The sequence below is a fragment of the Cryphonectria parasitica genome (assembly GCF_011745365.1).
Source record: "Cryphonectria parasitica EP155 unplaced genomic scaffold M406scaffold_2, whole genome shotgun sequence".
Taxonomy (NCBI): Eukaryota; Fungi; Ascomycota; class Sordariomycetes; order Diaporthales; family Cryphonectriaceae; genus Cryphonectria; species Cryphonectria parasitica.
In genome coordinates this window covers 2,703,247-2,724,148 of record NW_024468910.1, presented here as the reverse complement: position 1 = coordinate 2,724,148, position 20,902 = coordinate 2,703,247, and the positions used below count along the sequence as shown (strand labels likewise).

Sequence of the window (20,902 nt, the reverse complement as noted above, 5' to 3'; positions counted from 1 at the left end):
GATAGCTAAGTAAGTACTTACTGATGCAAGATAAAACGGACCAAACATCAAATAGAATACAGATAGGGATTCACGAGTCAACTGCACCACCACCACCACCACCTATCAGTGATCAGCTGTCAGATGTTCTGCCCGTGGCGACGGCGACGGCGAGGAAAGACGGCGATCAGTTCCCCACCCACATCAGGTACCACCTGCACTGGGTACGCAGCATTATCGCTCTTTCTCGCTGTGCTGCAGTGATTATGCAAGAAGGGTCCTTTCTTGGATGGGATAAAGGGTGGGCCCCCCACACCACCCCAACCTAAGAAGCCCATTGTCGTTACAGATGGCATTCTCGAGTCCAATCGAGTGCCCTGCCGTGCTGACCCTTACCTTGTTCATTCCCCTCGCGAGGGCCAATCCTGTGCCTACAGTGCAGTAGATTGGTTCATCGTCTCAATGAGTTGGATGCCCATCATCAGTGGATTCTGGACACTGTTCTGTTGCCTGGCGAGTTGGAAGATACTGCTGAATTGTCTACTACGGTGGATATTACGTACATTGGCTGGACCAGAGGTAGCGTCCAGCACCAAGATGATGGCCCGCAGATCGTGGGGTAATCTTACACTAAGTAGATGGTCAGAGGTAGCTTAGTAGAAGCCAAGCAAGTCCACGTGCCCCCCTAAACCAAGGCTCTCGAGCACTTTTTGAGACATTCATCACGTTCCCCAGACCCAAGACCTCTTGCTGGAGCATCACCATGCAGCGATCATGAGAGCCAGATGTTTACTGTGGTCTCGAGCTCGGACTATCATTTGTGGCCTACGATTTGAAACCATCACCTTCGGTTGTATTGATGAATGTAAAGAGTTACATTGACGGTGATGACTCCTTTCGGTACGACCGGTCCAAAAGGACACTGGAACGGTAAAGGGTTGTCGAAAGACTGTGAGGGCACTGATAGTACAACCATACCATAGGCGAAGCATGTGACAGACTGTACAGTGCAATTGACGACGCTATGTTAAGACAAGTTCCTCCCTACTCTCGTGTTGATTCAACACTCCCGTCTCTCCTCCACTTGAAGTAATATTCGCACTCAGCTTCACATAGGTGACATGTTGGTCACAGGCCCGAAGCTACCTGAGCTCCCCAGACCACGGTGGAAGTACAGCTGATGCAGCCATACACTCCACGATTTCATGGCCGGGGAAAGGAATGCAAAATCTACCTCGTACGGCGACCACCAGGGGTACGCCCTGCGGTATCTCAATCCCCTGAGGTAGCTTGCGGTCGTGGGGTTGGCGGCCAGCCACAGCTTCCTCTCCTCGCCGATCGCGACCAGCATAGTCAAATGACCGACGATGATGCACCACAGCACCAGCGACAGCATCTCTTCTGCCGGCAAGACACGTACGCGACGCGGCCTCGCTACCCCTACTGTCAGCAGCTCCAGAGCCACCCTCAGGTAGGACCACATGAGGACCGTGAGAAACCAGACGATGGCCCAGAGGTTGAAAAGCTGCCGATAGGTGAGCCAGCTGGACAAAACCGACACCAGCCGCAGAAACTGCCACTCAGGATTGGGTCGAGGCGCGCGTGCAGGGCTATGAGCTTGCGGCGACCAAGCATCCGACCATTCACTCCAGCGTCTTCCTCTGCTACTCCCATCGCTTTTGCTAGGCTGTTTAGACCCCGACTGTCTGCGAGGTTGATCACCAAGAGGGGTCCGCGGTCCGGCTGGAGTCTCGGCCGCTCGTTCTTGACCTTTCTGTGGCGCAGCAGGCTGTTCATCAGTGCCTTCACCTCCAGCGCCTCCGTCCTCGCGCTGCTCTCCTACAGGCCGAGGCTCCGGGGCTCCCTCGCCATTCTGACTATTCCGTTGTTCAAAGGTCGATCTTTGGGCAGGAGTGCTTGCATCGTGAGCTGAAACTTTTTGTGGTGGTCCTGCTTCCGGTTCGTCTTGGCCTGCGGTCCTCCTTCTATCCTGTAATCTACCCTCAGGCTTCCTGTCGGCGTCATGATCCGGTGCACTGTAGAAAGAGGCCCCGGAGGATGATTCATTGGAAGAAAGATGAGACGGTGGAGATGAGGGTGAGCCCTGCAACACACCGTGAGAATCTTCGACCAGGGATGCTGCAGCCGCCGGTACTTGACGCGGCCCAGGATAAGAGGCTGGATATGACAACCTTGAGTTGCCCTGCTCCGAGATAGTTGTAGTAGGCGGAGAGTCAGACCCGCGAGACGCCCTATATGATTCTTTCCGACTGATAAGGCCCAACAGGCCCCCGGACCTCAGACCTCCGGGGAATTGGGACATGGAGGACGGCCGCTCAAGGTCAGCAGACCGCTGAACAATTGTTGGCCCGCCCGCTCCATGCCCAGCGGTATCATGGTCCGTAATGCGGCGAGTTGATTGTTGGTCCCTGGCTGAACTGAACGTTGCTAGCAAGGATGTAGAGCTGGAGCGTGCAGCATGGCCTTCCGGCATTGAAAACGGGTACGGAGTGCCTGTGGCCGCGTACTTGGATCCTTGTCGGCTCAGATTAGCACGGCCTATATCTAGCGACCGAGGCCTCGCAGAAGACCTTCTGAGAATACTCTTGGGAATAAATTGAGGGCTCGTGGTGATAGGTAGCTGGCCCTGAGTATCTGCGAAGCTCACGCGAGAACTACCAGAGCTGTGGGATCTGGCTGATTCCCTTTGCTGTTCGTCCGCGTTGCCCATACCGCATGTGCCAACGGAGATGCCCGCAGGGGATGCCACGGCTGCCTCGCAGCCGTTGCAGTGAGGATGCTGTTGTGTACCTGACCCTTCTGCGTCTCTAGAAATAAATCCATATAGCTGATCAGCATCCTCGGCACCAAAGATCAAGCCAGAGATACTAGATGTTGCGCGTGACAAGAGGCTCGGGCTGCGGCCACTCAGCACGCTGTCGTGCACCGAAGGTTCGCTTGGCTGATCATTTGGGGTAGGTCTAGGATTCGCAAGATCCCATGCTCGAGCCTTCGCGGTCAGACTTTGCACATCATCAAAGAGTTTGACAAAGTGATTCAAGAATTCCTCAACATTAGGCAGCCAGGCGTTTTGGTATGCCTCCAGCTTGTTGAATCGCCCATCTCCTTGAGGTCCACGTTCATACGGTGTCGGCCTCAGATTCGAGATCGTCGTGTTGGTCTCGAGCAAAGCTTGGAGCTCATTCTTACAAGTCTGCTGTCCCTTATCCATCCTGCCCACCTCAATCACAACCCTGGAGAATAGGGACAGATTTCGACTGCACCGAATGAAGTCGTTCAGATACCTATCAATGAAACTTAATGCCCGCTCAGCGAAAAAAGCGATCCGCTCCTGGTCTCTAGGTCCGAGGTCATCGATACTGTGGCTACAAGTCGCTCGTTCGAAGAGGGTGTCTCTCTCGCGTTGAAGCGCATCCCGATCTTGCTCCACGATTCGGAGGCGTGTCTGAAGCTGTTGTTTTGTCAGATCATCCGAAGCGGCGGCGGCGGCGGAGCTGGTGGACGCACGATGCAATGAGACCTCCGGGGATGATTGCGTGGCGTCCGATTCGGAAACAGTCCTGGTTGACAGGGCGGCTCGCTGAGCGGTTCTGTCGATGAAGCCTATGATCAAATCATCCTCATCGTTCAGCAACGCGATAATCCTTTGAAGGCCTGCAAAGTCTTGTTCTCTTTGGTCGTTGTCTTCGTCCAAAAGGGCTGCTAGCGAGCTGATTCTCTCCCTTGTAGGCGTCGAAAGGATTTGCGGCGACGCTGATCGATCAGGAAAAGGGAGGAAACTACCGCTACTCCGTGCTTGGCTATGAGGCGAACGAGAGCGAATTCTCGGCTCGAGGCGAGCTGTACCATGATCGCGAGGCTCTTGATCCCGCTGCTGTGGCGTAGTCACTTTGTTGCCGTTGATGTCCAGGCCATGTTTGCCAAACTCGTGCACCTTCGCTTTCTCTAAGTCGATCTCAGCTCTCAGATTCAACATATCCTCGTGCGCCGTGTCGTTCTCCTCCTGGATTTTGATCATGCGCTCCTCATACGTCTCCAGGTGATCTCTCATCTCGTCGAGCAGATCGTTCTGCTCTTGGTCTCGCGCCAGGGTGAAGTCGACCAGTTCAGCGTGCGACATAGCAGACAGCCGCTCGCGATCCAGCGACCTGCTCAGCGAGCTAGAAACACGTTCTGGCCCAGAGAGTGTCGACATTTGTGACGTCCTGCGTGTCAAAGCCGGTGTTCTAACGTCGGATCGTGCCCGTGCCCGCCCTGCGCTTCCGGGCCGGCTTGCATTCACGCCAATGCAGCGATTAAGATCTACACAGATACTCCGGATGGTATCTGCATCAGTTTGGAGGGTGCTCGCAACCACCTCCGTCATGAGGATCCTCATCCTTATGCCCAAGGCGTTCATCTCGGCCAAAACTTGATCTCGTGTCTCCACGGGGAGAACAGGCCCCGCCTCTGGGTGACCGAGTCTGTGCCGGAAATCCTCAATGAATCTTTCTGCGAACTGCTCGACGATTTCCATGTCCAGAGGCCTGAAATTGCTCTGTGCTCTAAGCGTCACGTCCATCAGAGACCCCATGTCTGTGAACAGCCTAGCCTCGCGGAGGCGGTCAAGCAGGGGCCTCAGCATGGTAGCGCGGCTTGTCATTGCACGGGTCATGGCGGCGTTCACGTCGCTGAGTGTACGCTGTAAGGCCGGTAGTGTTCGTCTGCTGCGTTCTGTCGGCGCCCGCGGTTGGTCGCCTCGATGTGTCTGCAGGGGGACGTCGCTGGCAGGGTTGACGAACTCGGTCTCTTGTGCCTCGATGGCTGGCGATCGGTCCTCAGAGGAGAGCGTTGCAGAAGGATCGCGCAGTCTGGGGGGGTCGTATCGACTATCGCTGCCCTTTAGTGAAGGACTTCTGGTATCACTCGGAGTCATAGCATCCTCAGACTCATCCACCTCCCTCAATTCTTGCCACAGACTCATGCCGCCCCTCACAGGCGCTGGTGATGATGGGCTTCCGCTCACGTCGGTGTGCCGACCGAATGGGCTGTATTGCGACAAGAAACCGCCGAGGGACATTCTCCCACTATGCGGGGTGTGTGGCGCGCTGCCTGTGTCTGCTATGCCAGATCGCGACGGAGGCCTGGAGTTCCGCCAAGCTTCCATGCGCCTCGTCCAGGGTGTTGACGCGCTGCCAGAGCTTGTGGGTCGGTCCGGATCAGCCCGGGGACTGTATAGAGAGGAGGCGCGTGGCCTTTGGTGCTTATTGGTGTCTTGATCGGCCATCTTGACATGGAGTTTTGCCCAAGCCAGGCTCTCTCAAGAAGGAAGTAAAACCAGCAGTGATGAGAAGGCTTCTTGTTGATGCTGAGCCTCCTGAATCGTTACCAATGTGCCTTTGGTGATTTGTAGTCCACCTCCCCTATTCACAACAGTCTCCAGAGTAGTCTTCCAGTACAAATCGAGAGAACCGTCTCGGCGACATTGGTCTGCCATTCTGCCGAGGACATACCAGCCTCCCCCCCACCTGGCCCACCGACACCCCCCTAACTAAATGTATGTTTGGTAAGTTTCCATTGTCTTTGTATTTTTGCTCGTCGATGTATTCGAATAAAGGAGGGTCACCAACTTGCGGTGGTGTTCCAGTGAGAAGCTGACGGAAACGGCGAGGCTTGAGGAATAGTGGAGTGTCAAGTCTTTGTTGTTTCTACGATCCAAAGGGATAATTTTGGTTGAACCAACTCGCCCGAAACTCCCGCAACTTTGTGAAAAGAACCACCATATTTACCAAGGAAGAAAGAAGAATGGATAGAAAGTGACCCGAAAATAGAAAGAGTCTCGTAAATAGGGTTGGAACAACAATTATTCTGCTGGAAATTTGTGAAGGCGACACTGTTGCAGTGATGCCAGTGTGATGTTGGAGGCAGACTGTCGTTTCTTTGATCACTACAGACTCTGATTCACTTAAGTTGTCTGCGGTAAGCTCCTGTATGGAATGAACAATCTTCACACTATACAACAGAATTAAAGCAGATCAATACATGAGCCTTTGTAGCCTTCTGTGTAGACTGGACTGACTTACTTTGGCTGGACACGACCCGAGATGAGCCACGAGCCACAGGTCTGTGCTGGCAGTATGGCCCAGGCTGGCCATGTGATAAGGGAGCCAAGCCAATATGTAGCGATTCCTTCAATGGCTATCTCAAGCGCACAATGCCCGAGTAATCAATTCAGTCATCCCTGGCCTGTTCAGGTATATCACAGAGTAATCAACAGACCCCATCCATACTTTGGCCTGCCAAAATGCCGTCAAGATTCTAGTCACGTCTTGTGTCAACACCACGTTTACAATCTCGGATCTGTTGAGAAGTGGTGGAGCTGGATGCAGCTGATCAGGTGTGATCAAGTGTACCACCCTCGAGCTCCGGGTTGGTCTTGGGCCTCATAACGGTGCTCAATCATTGACTTCTTAATGTTGAACGTCGTGATAAGATCCCTCCACGTCGGCATATCGATGGACATGATTGCCTGGCGCCTCATTGCGTTCTTATTCGGGATATTTGGCGTCTCTCGCTCGGCTGCTTCGGACGGACCTGGCAGGTCGAATTAGGACCAACCAGCAGGGAAGGACGTCTTGTGGGATCAAAATCACACTTACATAGAGATGGAAGACCATTCTCCTCATATTTCATCTCTACCATTCCCTCTCTTATGAGAAAACTGACGTAGAACATGTTCTCAACTGTCTGCCCAAAAGACCTTGGGTTGATGCAGAATCGTACCAAGTCGAGGCTGCCAGACTCGGTCAGTCCGACCCTTTCCATGGCCGCCACAACGTCTTGGTCATCCATCGTATCGTCTTGATGAACCCGCTGCACCTCAGATATGGCGGTCCTCAGCGCACGCTTGAGCTCTTTCAGAATTTGATTACAAATTGCCGTCAGATCGTTTTCCTTCTGGGAAAGATCCTCGGTGTTCAGCACCTGGGGCCGCACCTCCTGCAGGTCGCGCAGCCGCAGTGGCGCCGATCTAACCACGACCTCGCGCGTCTTCTTCTCCACGCTCAGCGGACCGAGCAGGTGTCCTGATAGCGGTGGTCTCCTCCCGGCCGGTACACACGCATACCGACCCAGGTGCGACCAGTTCAACGTGTCACCAGCTGCACCGTCCTCGTAATCCATACCAGCATCATCGTCATCATCACTCCCATCATTCTCATGACCATTTCCATTCAGAGCAGGGCCGCCCCTCCTACGACGCTGAGTGTAGGTGAGCTCCTCATTCTCGTCGTCCTCGATCCCGTTGGCCCTGCGCATGTATGTGATGCACTTGGACACGAACTCGTCTGGGTCTACACCAGTGCTGAGGTGGCCCGCGGTCATGCGCTGGAGCTTGCGGTGGTTAAGGTCGACGAGGGTCAGCAGGGCCCTGGAGTCGATGGCAGCCTCGGTGGTCTGCTTGATATTGCTCGCAATTTCGTTGAGAGATTTGAGTGTCTCCCCGATACGCTTTGAACTTGGGACGAGATACTCCTCGGCTTTCTCCAGCATGTCACGCTCCAAAGCGCGGATGCCCCGCTGGATCTGCCGCCGCTCGGCCAGATCTTGGTCCGGGTCATAGGCCTCGAGGTCATCGTCTGAGGATGAGGCAGACATGTTTTTAGTTGGCCTGATCCCAGGTCTGGGGAGGATGTTGGATAATCGAAGAATATACAAGAAGTTTGGTGGCTTGATGTGCTAAAACCCGGTGGAATTCGGTTGTCTCAACTACAAAGTAGATAGATGATGAAAAGAAGAGTACTGAGACGCGTCGTGATAGATTGAGTCGCGTCGCTAATTGAAAGTATATAGTGGGTTTGGGATGGGGAGCGGGAGGGGGTTCGTAGTGGCCACAGGGGTTTGTCTACAGGGGTCTCTACCTATCAAGGCGAGCAAGGGTACGCTCAGTGGGGGCGGGTGCCTGCTTCCCTGCCTGCTTTGTCGAGCACGACGCATGTGCCATGAGCTATAACGCCTCCGACAATACGGTAGTATAGCTACTACGTAGCACGACATATGGTAGAAGATTTGTTGCTTATTTCTTGAACCTCACTCAACGTCCACACCGCTTCTCGAGGTAGTGAGAAACCACAACTCGTCCCTTTTCCTTGGTCTGCCTACCGCGACATGACATGCCTGCCTGGTGATGGCGAGGCGACAGACGATGGAGCCGTTCTCGTTTGCGAGCTCGGAAACAGTGCACTTTCCCGTCAAGATCCGCATGTACGTTCGGACGGCGAGTCGACATCTTGTCACTTAGTGCAGGTCTGCAGGTAGCTGACGAGATACTTGGACTAGAATAAATCTTGATGGCGACGAGGCCCCATTTCTCTTTTCAACGCTTCTCGACAAACCCGAGCTTCGTCACATAGGATCGAATACAAGCCCCCATTCCGATCTATATGTTACCGTGCAGGTCTGGGCTGGTTCCAAACCTCTGACTGTGCCCATACAAACCTCATACAAAGCCTTCCGAACCGAGAGGAGATGGAACGAGTGGCTTACCTTACCGATCAACTACTCGACTCTTCCAATCAACTCATATCTCGCCATCACGATCTGGGACCTCTCTCCGACTGGTGGCGATAACGCCCAAGGCCATGCGATCCCCTTTGGAGGCACGACCCTACCTCTCTTTGACAAGGATAATCAGGTCCACAAGGGCCGCCAAAAGTGCCATGTCCACAGACATAAAACTGCCGATGGCAGCGATAATACAACCACTCCTGCGCGGCCTGACAAACCAAAGACGGGCAAGAGGGACGAGACCATTATCGTGGACAAGGATGCCGAGGAGATGGACCGCATGGAAGTTCTCTTCAAGAAACATGAGATGGGCGAGATACCAAAAGTGGAATGGCTCGATCAGCTTGTGTTCAGAGGGTTCGAGAAGCGCAATGCCCAGGTTGCCAGGACCTCAGTGAAGGACCTGCAGAGAGCACGGGCGCATAAAGAGCTTACAGCCGCCAGGAAGGATGAAAAGACAGACAGGCTTGAGAACGGGGTGGAGCAGAGCCCTGGGCCTTCCAAGTTCACACTCAACGTGGAGTTACCTCGCTTCGATTTCCCTGTCGTCTTCGCAGACCACGAGTACCCGCCACCCCCGATATCCTCGTTACAGCACATGTCGGCGTCGCAATCCCACATTCAGCTAAAACCCCCGCCCGAAGTCATGTATGGCCCCGGTATTAACGGGGTGGGTGACTCGGACGGAGTCGGCGGCCGACTCATCCGGGTGTACGATCCAGAAGTTGGCCACCGTGACAACCCGGCAGAGAGCAAGCACAGGAGGCTCGTGAGAAGTCAACATAGACACGGCATCATGGATAAAGACCTCAAGCCCAACGCGAAGACCCGAGACGAGCTCAACAACATCCTGGAGTATTCGCCGACACAACCACTGTCCCCCGAGGAGAAGGACCTGGTGTGGAAATTCCGATACCATCTGACCCGTGACAAGCGAGCTCTCACTAAATTCGTCAAGTCTGTCAACTGGACAGACCAGAGCGAGTCGAAGCAGGCCGTCCAAGTGCTCGCTAAATGGACCGATGTCGATGTCGACGACGCTTTAGAACTACTCGGCCCGACCTTCGACAACACGGCCGTAAGGGCCTATGCTGTGAAGCGGCTTCACAAGGCAGACGACGATGAGCTCTTGCTGTATCTGCTGCAGCTGGTGCAGGCGCTCAAGTTCGAGCACATATCGACTGACTCGAACCAGGATGCAATACAAGACTCGTCACTCGCTCGATTTCTCATAAGCCGCGCAGTCAGCAACTTCATCCTAGGTAACTACTTTTACTGGTATGTCATGGTGGAGTGCGACGATACCAGCGACGAGCAGCCACCGGAGGTCAGAAAGATGTTCCAGAAGATTGCATATGACTTCATGGCCGAGCTTGTGAAGCAGCCTGACGGCCAGGAGACGAGGAAAACTCTGCTGCGGCAGGCCGAATGGATCGCCATCTTATCCAAGATCTCGACGGAGATCAAGCTGTCAAACGAGACGGTTCCTAGGAGGACCGATCGCGTCAAGCACTTCCTTGCAGATCCGAAGAATGAGCTCGTCACCATCGACCCGCCGCTACCCCTGCCTCTGGACCCGTCCGTACAGATCGTGGGTGTGGCTCCACAAGAGACAGTCGTGTTCAAATCATCGCTGCATCCCATCAAGGTGGCGTTCAGGACCACAACGGGGTCGACCTACCCCGTCATTTTCAAGACAGGAGACGATCTGCGGCAGGATCAGCTCGTGATCCAAATCATCACACTATTCGACCAGCTCTTGCTGAAGGAGAACCTCGACCTCAAGCTCACACCATATAGGATTCTAGCCACGAGCTCCAGTGCAGGACTCTCACAGTTCATCCCGTCGATGCCCCTCCAGGCCATTGTGACCAAGTACAAGAATAAGGGCCCGGTGGCGTTGACATACCTCAAGCAGAATAATCCAGATGACAATGCGCCTCTCGGGATCCGTAAAGAGGCCATGGATGCGTTTGTGAGGTCATGCGCAGGGTACTGCGTGATCACATACATCCTGGGCGTGGGCGATCGCCACCTGGATAACCTGCTGCTGGCACCGGACGGCCACTTCTTTCACGCAGACTTTGGATTCATTCTGGGCCGTGATCCGAAGCCTTTTGCGCCGGCCATGAAAATCTCCAACGAGATGGTGGAGGCCATGGGCGGGACCAACAGCGAGCAGTACAACCAGTTCAAGCAATACTGCTTTTTGGCATATTCAGCCCTGCGCAAGTCGAGCAACCTGATCCTGAATCTCTTCAGCCTGATGGTGGATGCCAACATCCCGGATATCAGGCTCGAGCCGGACAAGGCGGTTGTCAAGGTCAAGGAGAGGCTGCAGCTAGAGCTGAACGAGGAGAACGCGCTGCGCCATCTCGCGAGGGTCATTGATGATAACCTGTATGCGTTCTCGGGCGTCATGATTGATCGATTCCATGCGATGACGCAGGCTTTCAGAGCCTAAACGAGGCGTCTTCCAAGCAAGCAGTCCTGTGGGAACCTTCTTTCTTGTACCTTGACTTAATTTCTTATTCACTCTTCTTGTCTTCTTCTACTAGGGCTTTTGGATGAACGGTTCGGAGTTAGAGATTGGGAGAACGTCTCCTGGGGGGCCCAGGGGCCACGAGATGGTGCTCTGTTCAGGGGATAAATAAATGTTGATACCCACCCGCCGTTGGTGTCGTTGGACCTCAAAATTACCATACATGCTCGCTGTCATAGCATTTCTGCGCGCTTCCTCTTTTTGTTTTTGTTTTGTACACTGTGAAAAGTCTTGTCTTCCCTTGGCTTCTGAGCGGCAAGACCTTCTCTCTATGTATCACCGAACACGAAGATGCCCTTGCCGGCCCTGAACCCACCGAGCGTGCCCTGCACCGCCTCCCTCAATACATGGGCCTCGGTGTCCCAGTCCCACTTCACCTCGTCCACGGGCGCATCCTTGAACTTGCCGTCACGAATCAAGCTCAGAATCTCGTTCACGGTCTGCTTCTTGCCCTCGCGGTCCTCATTCGCCCAGCGGCTCAGCCAGAAGCCGTTGAACCGCAAATCCTTGAAGATCAACAGGCCCGTCGGCAGCATGACGGGCTGCTTCGACATGGCGCCGTACGTGACCATGGTGCCGCCCTCGCCCAGACACTTGGCCACGGCGGTGGCGCTCTTACCGCCGACGCAGTTCAGCCCCAGCATGACGGGGTCCCTGCCCTTGCGCGTGATCTCGTCCTTTAGCCGCGCCGCAAAGGACCGGTCGGTGAACTCGGCCTCGGTGACGACGACGGTGGCGCCGAGGTCGAGCAGTTCCTGGCGGAGGGCCTCTGTGGCAGCAGGGTCACCCTCGCGCTCGCGGATGACGTTGATGCTCCGCAGACCCCACAGCTTGCCGAGCTGGATGGCGGCGCGGCCGACACCGCTGTTGGCGCCGTTCTGGACGAACCAGGCACCGCCCTCGGCGCCGGCGTCGCGCTGAAAGGCACGCACAGAGAGGCCGATCAGGTCGACATAGTCGCGCAGCATGCGGTAGGCGCTGCAGGGGTTGACGGAGACGGTGGCGACCTGGGTGGGGTTAAGGCCGGCGCGGTCGACGCGGAGCAGGGTGGTGTCGGCGTCGTCGACCTGGGCGTGTGTGCGCCAGGTGCCGAAGCCAGTGGCGGCGGGGATGCACCAGTCGCCCTTCTTGAGGTTCCGGACGCTGGTGCCGGCGGCGACGACCTCGAGGCAGCCCTCGTTGCCGGGTACCGAGGTGGGGTCGGCGGTGCCCAGGACGGTGGTGTAGGTGGGCTTAGCGCCGTAGGTGCCCTGGATGGTGTTGACATCGGCTGGGTTTACGGGGGCCGCAAGGGTGCGGACGAGGACAGAGGAGGAGGGGAGGGAGGGGGAGATGGAGTGGGTGTGCAGGCTGTGTGTTGGAAGGGGTTTGATTAGTCTTCAGTCAGTCTTTTTCTCTCTCTGTGTGTGTATGTCTTCTCGTCTCCATCAGAGAGAGAAAAAGAGACCTGGGAGATCCAAACTGGAGGATAAGACTCACCTCAACACATCAACCGGCTCTCCTGGCTTGGAGAAGACCAGGGCCTTAGCTTGTGTGTAGCCGTAAGGGCCGGATTTGTGCCGAACGGGCACAGCGCGGGACCGGGCACCGAGCTTGAAGGCACCACCGGTGTTCTGAGGACGCAAGAATGCTGCACCTAGGCAGCGGGCTGGTCGGATGGAAACCATCATGTAGTGTGTGGCTCTTCTCTTGTGGCAGCTCTGGCTTGACGCAAGGCCCCTGGGAGAAGAAATGAGGATGGATGTCCTCTTCCGAAAGGCTGTAAATAGCAAAGTGGTAAGTAAAGTAGTACGGAGAATAGGCCGGCGTGGAACGCACACTAGTAGCGTTAACTACAGAAGCACTTGCGCAGTAGATTGATAGTGATAAGCCATAGCGATAGCGATAAGCGATAAGTGGTTGTGACGTAGGTCGGGCTTGTTGTCGGTGCCGTAACGGAGACGCTTCGGGGGAATTGAGAGCTAACTTGATGACTAGGGTTAGGGGTACTCTTTTCGACGACTATCAAATTCAATCTAGAGGACTCTCACTAAAGCCTTCTAAAGTTACGACAACCTGAAGAGAGTCCCGTCCACGAACCTTTTTCCCCCTCTTCTCTGCATCCTCTTCATACTTTCCCAAAGACTCAGGTACCATCTGTCCCATTTATCTATAATTTTGAAGGACTTAATCTTGCCTTTACCCAGGTTTATGTAGACAGAATCAGCTACTGCCCACAACCTGACCGAGAAACATCGAGACAGCCCCAAGCAGTCATGAGCATAACGAGGCCAAGGGGAACACACTTTTCAATTGAATGAGGGTATTTACGGGGCTCAGAGCCTGGGAGAGGCTCCCCGAGATGGCCGCATCAACGATCGAAGCAGCCGCCAATGCTGCCAAAACCGCTTTTACATCCGCCACTATCACCTCAGCAGCATCTTCCCCATTTCTCCCCCGGCAGACATTTGATGTATCTCAATCCATAGTCCGGTCCTATTTTCTGGGCCATCACAATGCGGCCCTCTCGCGTATGCGCCGAGTTCTCTCCAATGTTGGCCTCGTCATCGAGTGTCGGGACATGAGAGTCCCACTCACCTCATGGAACCCCATGTTAGAGTCCTCGCTCATGTACAACACAGACTTCCGCCAGAGAGGGAACCAGGGCCCAAGTTCAATGATGGGCGGCGCTGGGGGTCGCGCTCGTATCATCGTCTACACACATCGGGACCTCATAGCCGAGAAGGAAGGGAAGAGGATCATACAGGCCCTCGAAAAGTTCCACAAGAACGAACTCAACACGGTCGTCTTGTTTCACGGCACCGGCACCGAGACCAAGGACACCAGAACCCTCCTCAAGGAGGTCCGAAATATATCCAACGACCACCACAGCCTCACGGGCCTCCGTGCGCTGGTTGTCGGCATGCCCAATGCCGGCAAGTCGACTCTCCTCAACCGCCTGCGATCTCAAGGGCGGCCCAACCCGGGCGGCGCCTCTAGGGTTGCCCGCACAGGAGCCGAGCCCGGTGTCACCAGGAAACTCGGGACACCTGTGCGCATCCTGGCCGGAGACGACGATTCCGAGGGCGTCTTCCTCCTCGACACTCCTGGAGTGTTTGTCCCGTTCGTCTCCGACGCCGAGGCCATGCTCAAGCTCGCCCTCGTTGGCTGCGTCAAGGACGGCCTGATCTCATGGGTCACCGTCGCTGACTACCTACTGTACCACCTCAACCGCTACGACCCTACGGGCCAGGCCTATCGCCTCTACTGCGACGAGCCGACCAACGATGTCCACGAGTTCCTGCGCGGTGTAGCGCGGCGCACAGGAAAGCTGGTGAAGGGGTCAGAGGAGTTCCTGGAGGGAGCGGCCGACTGGGTGGTCAGGAGGTGGCGGAACGGGCTGTTGGGCAAGTTTGCGCTGGATCAGGTCAGCGAGACGAGTTTGGAACAGGCCAAAAGGAGAAGTCTCGAGCCACCATTGAGTATGAACCAGGCGAGGAAGAGGGATAAGGAGCAGAGGAGAGAGCGGAACGCTGCAAAGCAGACACAGAGTAGACTCTAGCCAAGTGAGATGGCCGGCAAGAGCTTGTGAGGAAATGATACCCTTCTCTTTTTCTTTTTGCAACTATGATCTTTTGCTGGTGTGCCCCCCTGTGCGTGTGCGTGTGAAGAACACCAGACTGTCAACCCAAAGCGTTCTCTTTCTTCTTCTTCATGTTCTTCTTACAATTTTCTCTTTATGGTGAGCTTCTCTCATCTCATATTATGAGGTTTTTCCCTTTTCTTTTCCCGCTTCCTTCTTTCTTCCTGATCTCCCTCTTGGAAGGCTTCCATCGACAAAGCCGCCATGACTTTCTTCGCATTACCGCGGAGGATCTCGACCGATACCACACCCACCCCTCAGAACCCAAACAGCCTCCCCAAGCCGAGCACGCCTCTTCCCTGAGGTCAGACTGTTACAGCCCCGTAAGCGGCCTTATAACGCAGGGAGAAAATGGTACGTAAGTGAAATTCAGCCCAATGCGTATACCATCGACACTGGACGGCACGGCCCCCGGAGACGACGTGATCGTCGAGAACCAGCCCAAAAGAGAAGAAGAAAGTATGCCTATGTTCCATATGCTTGCCAATAACGGAAGCAGAAGAACGGCACGGTCTCCGTATTGCTTATGTTTTATTGCTTATGTTTTGTGCTTACTGCAGGTAAGTAGTATGTATGGTCTTTTGGCTCTCGATGGAACAGTAACATCTCAACGTTATCCCGCCTTCTTCTTTTGTCGGCCTACATGTGACTGAGTCTCAAATCAATGTCTGCAAATTGAATCTAGTAAATGGAGATGAGTGGTTCGATGACATAGACACTTGTTACAGGCCCTCAAACGTTACAACATGACCCAGATACACCACAAGCCCCTAGTCCAAGCAGGCATGAATGTCAGAAAGTAGAACCATCCAGGATTCAAGGCTGTGGGTGTCTTCTTTGAACACGATCCGCCTCTCGGAGACTTTATAGAGCCTGACTGGCTTCAATATATCTGCACAGTCATATGAGAGAGCACCCAATGAGACGTAGGATCATCAGGACTCAGAGACTAATTAGAACATCAACTCCGGAAATGTCGGGAGTCGGTATTATGCCGCATCCAAAAGACCACACATATATGTTTGTGTTGACAAAAGGGCCTGTAGTCATCGTCATCGTCGCCGAGTGTCTCAACTGACTGCATGTGCGTAGTCTGTCGGTCTGGACCCATCCAGTCAACAACAACAATTTTATACATGATCGAGATCGCAAAGGCCCTCGGAACTTCATTGCAGATCAACTTCCTCGGTGGGACAAGACGGACAGAGAACTGCCACAGTAAGAAGATACTATTCACAAAAGAACCAAGGACGATGGAATCAAGAAGACACACAATGTATCAGCGATCGTCGAGAAGGCAAGACCACGTGCTTGGACATCGGAACCGTCCTCTGAAGCGACTTGTATAAATACGGGCACAGATACTCTGCTCAAACTCTTTCCATATCAATTCTTCTCATCAGCATCGCACTGCCAGAGACACATCTACTCTTTTCAAAGAAGACAGAAACAACACAACAAAGCAAAAAAAAAATCTTTTCATCATGCAATTCCTCCGTGTCCTCTCCAGCCTCGCCGTCCTGGCCACCACCGCCCTGGCCCAGGTCGACACTGGCACCTCCTGCAGCCCTGATGGCAGCTACAATTGCGGCAACGACTTCACCCTCATCGTTGTCTGCAGCAACGGCATCTGGGAGGAGGCCGCCAGCTGCTCTGACACGGCTGGGTACCTCTGCGTCTGGCCGGCCGGCTACCCGACTCCCTTCTGCGCTTCTTAGTAATACAGGAGTGTGTGATGGTGCTTATATGTATGTGCATTGACTAAATTTCATATCCTTCTCTATCTTGTCTGTTGTGCAGGGGACGAGTTATCCTATGAGAGCGAACATGGGAACAGGGCTGACGAATAGTGGTTTTCCCCCCCCCAGCACACAGAGACCTTCAGTCCCGGTCGAAGGACTAGGCTGGGTTGAAGAGATCTTTTCTCTGACCAGTCACTGTGATTCTCCCGAGATCACAGTCAAGGCTGTTGTAGCATAGCATGGAAATCGAAAGTCTAGATTTGAGATAATGTCGATCAAGGAGGAGTGAGAGTGGGGAGTAGTTCCAAGCAGTAACTACTTGATGCCAATGATGAAACCTTTATGGAGCGAGATTTCCTATGCATCCTTAAGTATTACCTATATGCTGTGTCGTGATTGTCCAAGCTAGTGCCAGCATGTGGAGTTATAGTGGAAGCTGTTGCCTCTAGGGTTTGAGGAGAGAAGTGGAATATCGCAGAAGAGAAGCATCCAGAGAGCTCAACATCAGGTGTAGTCTATCCAGCTCTTCTGACACCTCCTCAGTCACTATATGTCAAACTTCATAAACCATGAGGACTTCAATATTTGGATTGCATACTTAAGTAGGTGCCTATCTAAGTATGAATGGTTCCAAGCCCATCCACTCCCTCTTCCTCCCTTTTTCAAGCCCATTTTCGTCTCAGATCCAGATCACTACAAAAAGTCACTTTAAATAGCTCAGGATGACCTGTTCGCTTGTGGTGAAAGTATGCCAGTAAGTGTTGAATAATGAATTGACGGCACAACTTTCTCTGCTTTTGCCCTTGTCTTCAATGTTCATGGCCAACACCAGCTATTTCAACAGACAAATAACATTGGTCCACGAAGAAGAAACGAAGACAATGATTTTATAACCAACCGGATACTTTTAATTGCGAGCATTACTTGACGACAAAATGTAGCCATAGAACAACATAAGGTTCAACCCATAGTACCTAATCATAAACGCCTGGGCCATGGTTCGGAGTATCATCCCGCCATCGGGTATCAACATTCCCAGGTTGTGCCGCAAACTCGGGGAAAGAAGGAAAAATAACATGTCTTCCAAGGTTCCAAGCGTTGCTTCGTAAGAAAATAGATAATAATAAACTCACGATACTTTCGTGAAGCACAGAATTGGGCAAGCCCCTGCTCCCTCAAGAATTGTTGGCGTGTTCTGGAGCGCTCTTTTTACCCTTCCACTGTTACTATCCTGCCCAGCACATATTTCTCCTTCCAGTTAGAGTTGTGGTTTGTGTGGGTGGACGCCCAGGTCAATGAAGTTGTAGGCATAGAATCGGCTCATCAGGCGAACTCCTTCTGCCACTTGACCAAATCCCTGGTCAAGTGGTCCATCATTTCTATAGCAGAAAGATCTTTGAAGTCCTTGGATGCATCCGTGGATCTGCCGGAGTTGCCGTTCGTGGCAGTTTGAGACGACGATGGCTTCTCGCCTGCGGATGTCGCAGTCTCTGTCATTGATGATGGCGCTGTGTTATCGCTCGGTCTCCGGCTCTCGTCGTTGGGTGGTGTAATCTCCCCTGCCATCTCGATCTGGGTCCTAGAGATGTAATCGAGCATGGCGTGTGCCTTGCGTCTCAGGTCAGTCATGGATACCTTGGTGTTGAATCCACCTTTGGCCCTTGAATGTGACTTGGACGAGCCTTCGGGTCGGCCATGGTGCGTGTGCCCGCCGTCGTGTCCATGGGCATCGCGGGACTGAGATCGTGCAGGAGATGTCTCTTCACGCGCCTCCCTGTCTTTGGTATACTGATTTCTGCCCTTCTTCTTGGTTCGCTTCGGTTTCAAGGTAGGCGTTACGATCGCGGGAGGAGTGTCGGGAGCTGGTTGGGACGAGGGAGGAGGAGGTTCTGGCGCTGATTTAGCCTCCGCCTTGCTCTCCGCTGCTGCTGCTGCTGCTGCCGCCGCCGTCGTCGTAGCCTTCTCAGCTGTCGACCGATGTGCTGCCGCCCGTAATGCCAATGGCAGTTCCTCTGAAGGGTCTGAATCTGTATCCACTTGAGTTTCCAGCCCCTTCACAAGAATCGTAGATGCGGGTGTGCTACCATCAGCTCGCCGGCGCTCTGCTCGACCACTGCGCTTCTTAGCCGCCTCTGCTCTCTGGCGCTCGCGTTCTTCCCTTTCTGACCTCTCTTTCTGGGTGCTCTGGGTTCGTGTGAGCCCACTTCGAGGCTTCTTGGATCCGTTTCTGTTAACTACATCTTCCGAATCTTCGCCAGCCAACTCCTGATCGTTCTCAACCTCCATTGGGGAAGGCGATTTGGACTTGGTCCTCTGCCTTTTGGCGCTCTCTGGTTTCCTGTTGAGAGGGTCAGCTATGTATGACAAAGTGCTCGGCCGGGGTAGAAGCCAGCATACTCTTCGCTATCGCTGCGACCTCGCTTTGTTCGTCGCTGATTGCTCTCGCTACTCTCATAGATGGTTTCCTCTTTGCTTGCCTCAATGGCCCGGCGCAGCTCTTCTTCCTCATCGTAAGCTGCATCTCTGCTATTCATAGTAGACCGCCTCTTGGATGCCTGGGTTAACGAGGACTGGCGGCCGCTCCTAGTCTCTCTAGATTCCTTTGTGTCATGGTGTTTGGGGGATCGGGAGCGCGTGGTCGACTTTCGGCGAACGAGTGGCAGGTAGGTTGAGTATTTTTGTCTGCGCGCGAGCATGTCAGCAATGTTGTCGGCACAGACGTAAATTGTCATTTGGCAGGTTTGGTTTGAAGGGACATTGAGCGATGGGTAAGAGAAGAGGGTAGGCCTGGAGAGCGATAAGGCGAATGAGAACGCCACGACGGAAGGCGGGGGAAGATGAGAAGGGAGACGAAAACTGACCCATTGCTGGCCATGTGTATCCTGTGAAGATCTTTGCGACACTCCTCACAGAAGTATTCCTCAGGGCTTGCCTCCTCACTCATAATGCCGACACAGGCACCATGCTGCCAGATCTTGCAAATGTCACATTGTACGAAGAAGCCAGCCACGTCGTCTGCAATCTCGGACGGCAGGACAGGGCCGACGTCAATTGAATCTTTCGATACATGTTTCTTGTCGTCGTGGGCAGGCGGAGCACCTGGATAGTCGTCGAAGCCGCAGATACAGCGCACGGCCTCGTCGTCCTCCTGGATCTCGTCAGGGTCGCCGGCCATCTCGATGGTGGTGTGACGAGAGGGGGCTCTGTCGTGGCCTTCCTCGATTTCTTGGGCACGCGTGCGCCGGCGTCGTGTAGGGATGTCGTCGGTGCTGGCGACAGACTCCTCGGGTGGCTCGTCCGAGAGACTGGGTGAGGACTTCTGGGGCGAGGCCGCCTTGTTCAGTGATCTGGTAGCCCGCTCTGGACGACCAGAGAGGCTGGAGGTTGCAGACGAGTGTTGTGATAGCGACGTGGATTGTGACTGAACCGTTCTGGCACGTGAACTTCGTCGTGGTGGAGAGTTTCCTGCCATGTCTCGCCGCGAGGGCTAAGAGGGGAAGGGAGGACGGAGAGAGACGCGGGAGGGCGGGAGGGGAAGGTAAGAATGCGACACGCTAGAATTGGCCTTGTTCTCCCTCAGGCGAGCAGCCAGCGCGCGTAGACGAGGGAGGGAGTGATGGTCAGGTCGTCAGCTCCAGGGGCGACAGGGAGCAACAGCAGAACGCGAGGCCCGGTCGTAGAAGGGGGGACGGCAGGGCGGGAAGACGGTCGAGGATTTGGTGGGCTGGTTGGGAAAGTCGATTCTAGACCGAGACACGGGAGGATAAGGTGGAGGAGGTTTGCTGCTCTGGTGCAAGACTGCCTTGCTAAGTCACCATGACGGAGTGTCGCCTTGACAAAAGACTAAATGAAGTCAACTATGCTAACAACTGAACAAGAGGAACACGTCGAGGGAGGGAGGAGTAAAGCTGCAGTGGCGCAATTGTTGTGTAAGAAGAAGGGCGGATGAGTGGGAAAATCAGAGGTCAGAGCCAAAAACCAATGCTTGTTTGCCTGCTTAGCAACAACCAGCGGAGAGCAGCTTTCAGGTCCCATCGGGGCTCAATCCCAATGTACCGGGTTGGAAAAAGAAGTGGAGGACCCTCGGAACAAGAACAGGGATGGTTCGATCCGCTGCACTGCAGAGTAGTAAATGGGGTGAATAGTAAGAAGCACAAGGGTAATTGCTTAGTACATTCTATGTACTATGGTAAACCAGCACGTGCCAAGTAGGATGATGGGGTGGGGAGGAGGGGGTCGGGAAAGAGAAGAGGGGAGGGGTTCTGCCAGCCATGGCCGCAAACTGGCTGGCTTGTTGTCCCTGTCCACTAAGGTCTGGCCACTGTACTGGACTCTTCCAGTGTGAGTTTGTGTGTGTGTGGTTTGGAGAGGGGGGACAGATTGCGGGAAGACCAGGTGATAGGGATGGACTTATAAGTTGGCCTAGGCAGAATATATTTGTGGAGGTATCTG

At 54.1% G+C, this 20,902-nt stretch overlaps 6 protein-coding genes across 6 annotated transcripts; 2 read left to right on the top strand and 4 right to left on the bottom strand.

Moving 5' to 3' along the window:
• Positions 1-380: 380 nt before the first annotated feature.
• Positions 381-5,266, bottom strand: M406DRAFT_327107 (uncharacterized protein; the record flags this gene model as incomplete). Its single annotated transcript, XM_040920170.1, has 7 exons — positions 381-404; positions 543-609; positions 857-901; positions 958-979; positions 1,126-1,856; positions 1,916-2,015; positions 2,095-5,266. The coding sequence occupies 7 exons, from the start codon at positions 5,264-5,266 to the stop codon at positions 381-383; spliced, it is 4,161 nt and encodes a 1,386-aa protein (XP_040779647.1).
• Positions 5,267-5,971: 705 nt separating this feature from the next.
• M406DRAFT_286631 (uncharacterized protein) lies at positions 5,972-7,635 on the bottom strand (the record flags this gene model as incomplete). Its single annotated transcript, XM_040918689.1, has 2 exons — positions 5,972-6,558; positions 6,633-7,635. The coding sequence occupies 2 exons, from the start codon at positions 7,633-7,635 to the stop codon at positions 6,383-6,385; spliced, it is 1,179 nt and encodes a 392-aa protein (XP_040779646.1). The 3' UTR covers positions 5,972-6,382.
• Positions 7,636-8,182: 547 nt separating this feature from the next.
• On the top strand, positions 8,183-11,008 carry M406DRAFT_44797 (uncharacterized protein; the record flags this gene model as incomplete). The annotated part of the gene is made up of 3 exons (XM_040924258.1): positions 8,183-8,241; positions 8,317-9,622; positions 9,692-11,008. The coding sequence occupies 3 exons, from the start codon at positions 8,183-8,185 to the stop codon at positions 11,006-11,008; spliced, it is 2,682 nt and encodes an 893-aa protein (XP_040779645.1).
• A 347-nt stretch (positions 11,009-11,355) lies between these two features.
• M406DRAFT_337063 (NAD(P)-binding protein) lies at positions 11,356-13,231 on the bottom strand (the record flags this gene model as incomplete). Its single annotated transcript, XM_040921210.1, has 3 exons — positions 11,356-12,436; positions 12,566-12,678; positions 13,166-13,231. 3 exons carry the CDS (start codon positions 13,229-13,231, stop codon positions 11,356-11,358), a joined length of 1,260 nt encoding a protein of 419 aa, XP_040779644.1.
• A 196-nt stretch (positions 13,232-13,427) lies between these two features.
• M406DRAFT_286621 (mitochondrial GTPase 1) lies at positions 13,428-14,688 on the top strand (the record flags this gene model as incomplete). The annotated part of the gene is made up of 2 exons (XM_040918688.1): positions 13,428-13,696; positions 13,739-14,688. The coding sequence occupies 2 exons, from the start codon at positions 13,428-13,430 to the stop codon at positions 14,625-14,627; spliced, it is 1,158 nt and encodes a 385-aa protein (XP_040779643.1). The 3' UTR covers positions 14,628-14,688.
• Positions 14,689-17,210: 2,522 nt separating this feature from the next.
• M406DRAFT_286619 (uncharacterized protein) lies at positions 17,211-19,922 on the bottom strand (the record flags this gene model as incomplete). The annotated part of the gene is made up of 3 exons (XM_040918687.1): positions 17,211-18,477; positions 18,535-18,788; positions 19,312-19,922. The coding sequence occupies 3 exons, from the start codon at positions 19,920-19,922 to the stop codon at positions 17,774-17,776; spliced, it is 1,569 nt and encodes a 522-aa protein (XP_040779642.1). The 3' UTR covers positions 17,211-17,773.
• Between the last annotated feature and the right edge of the window lie 980 nt (positions 19,923-20,902).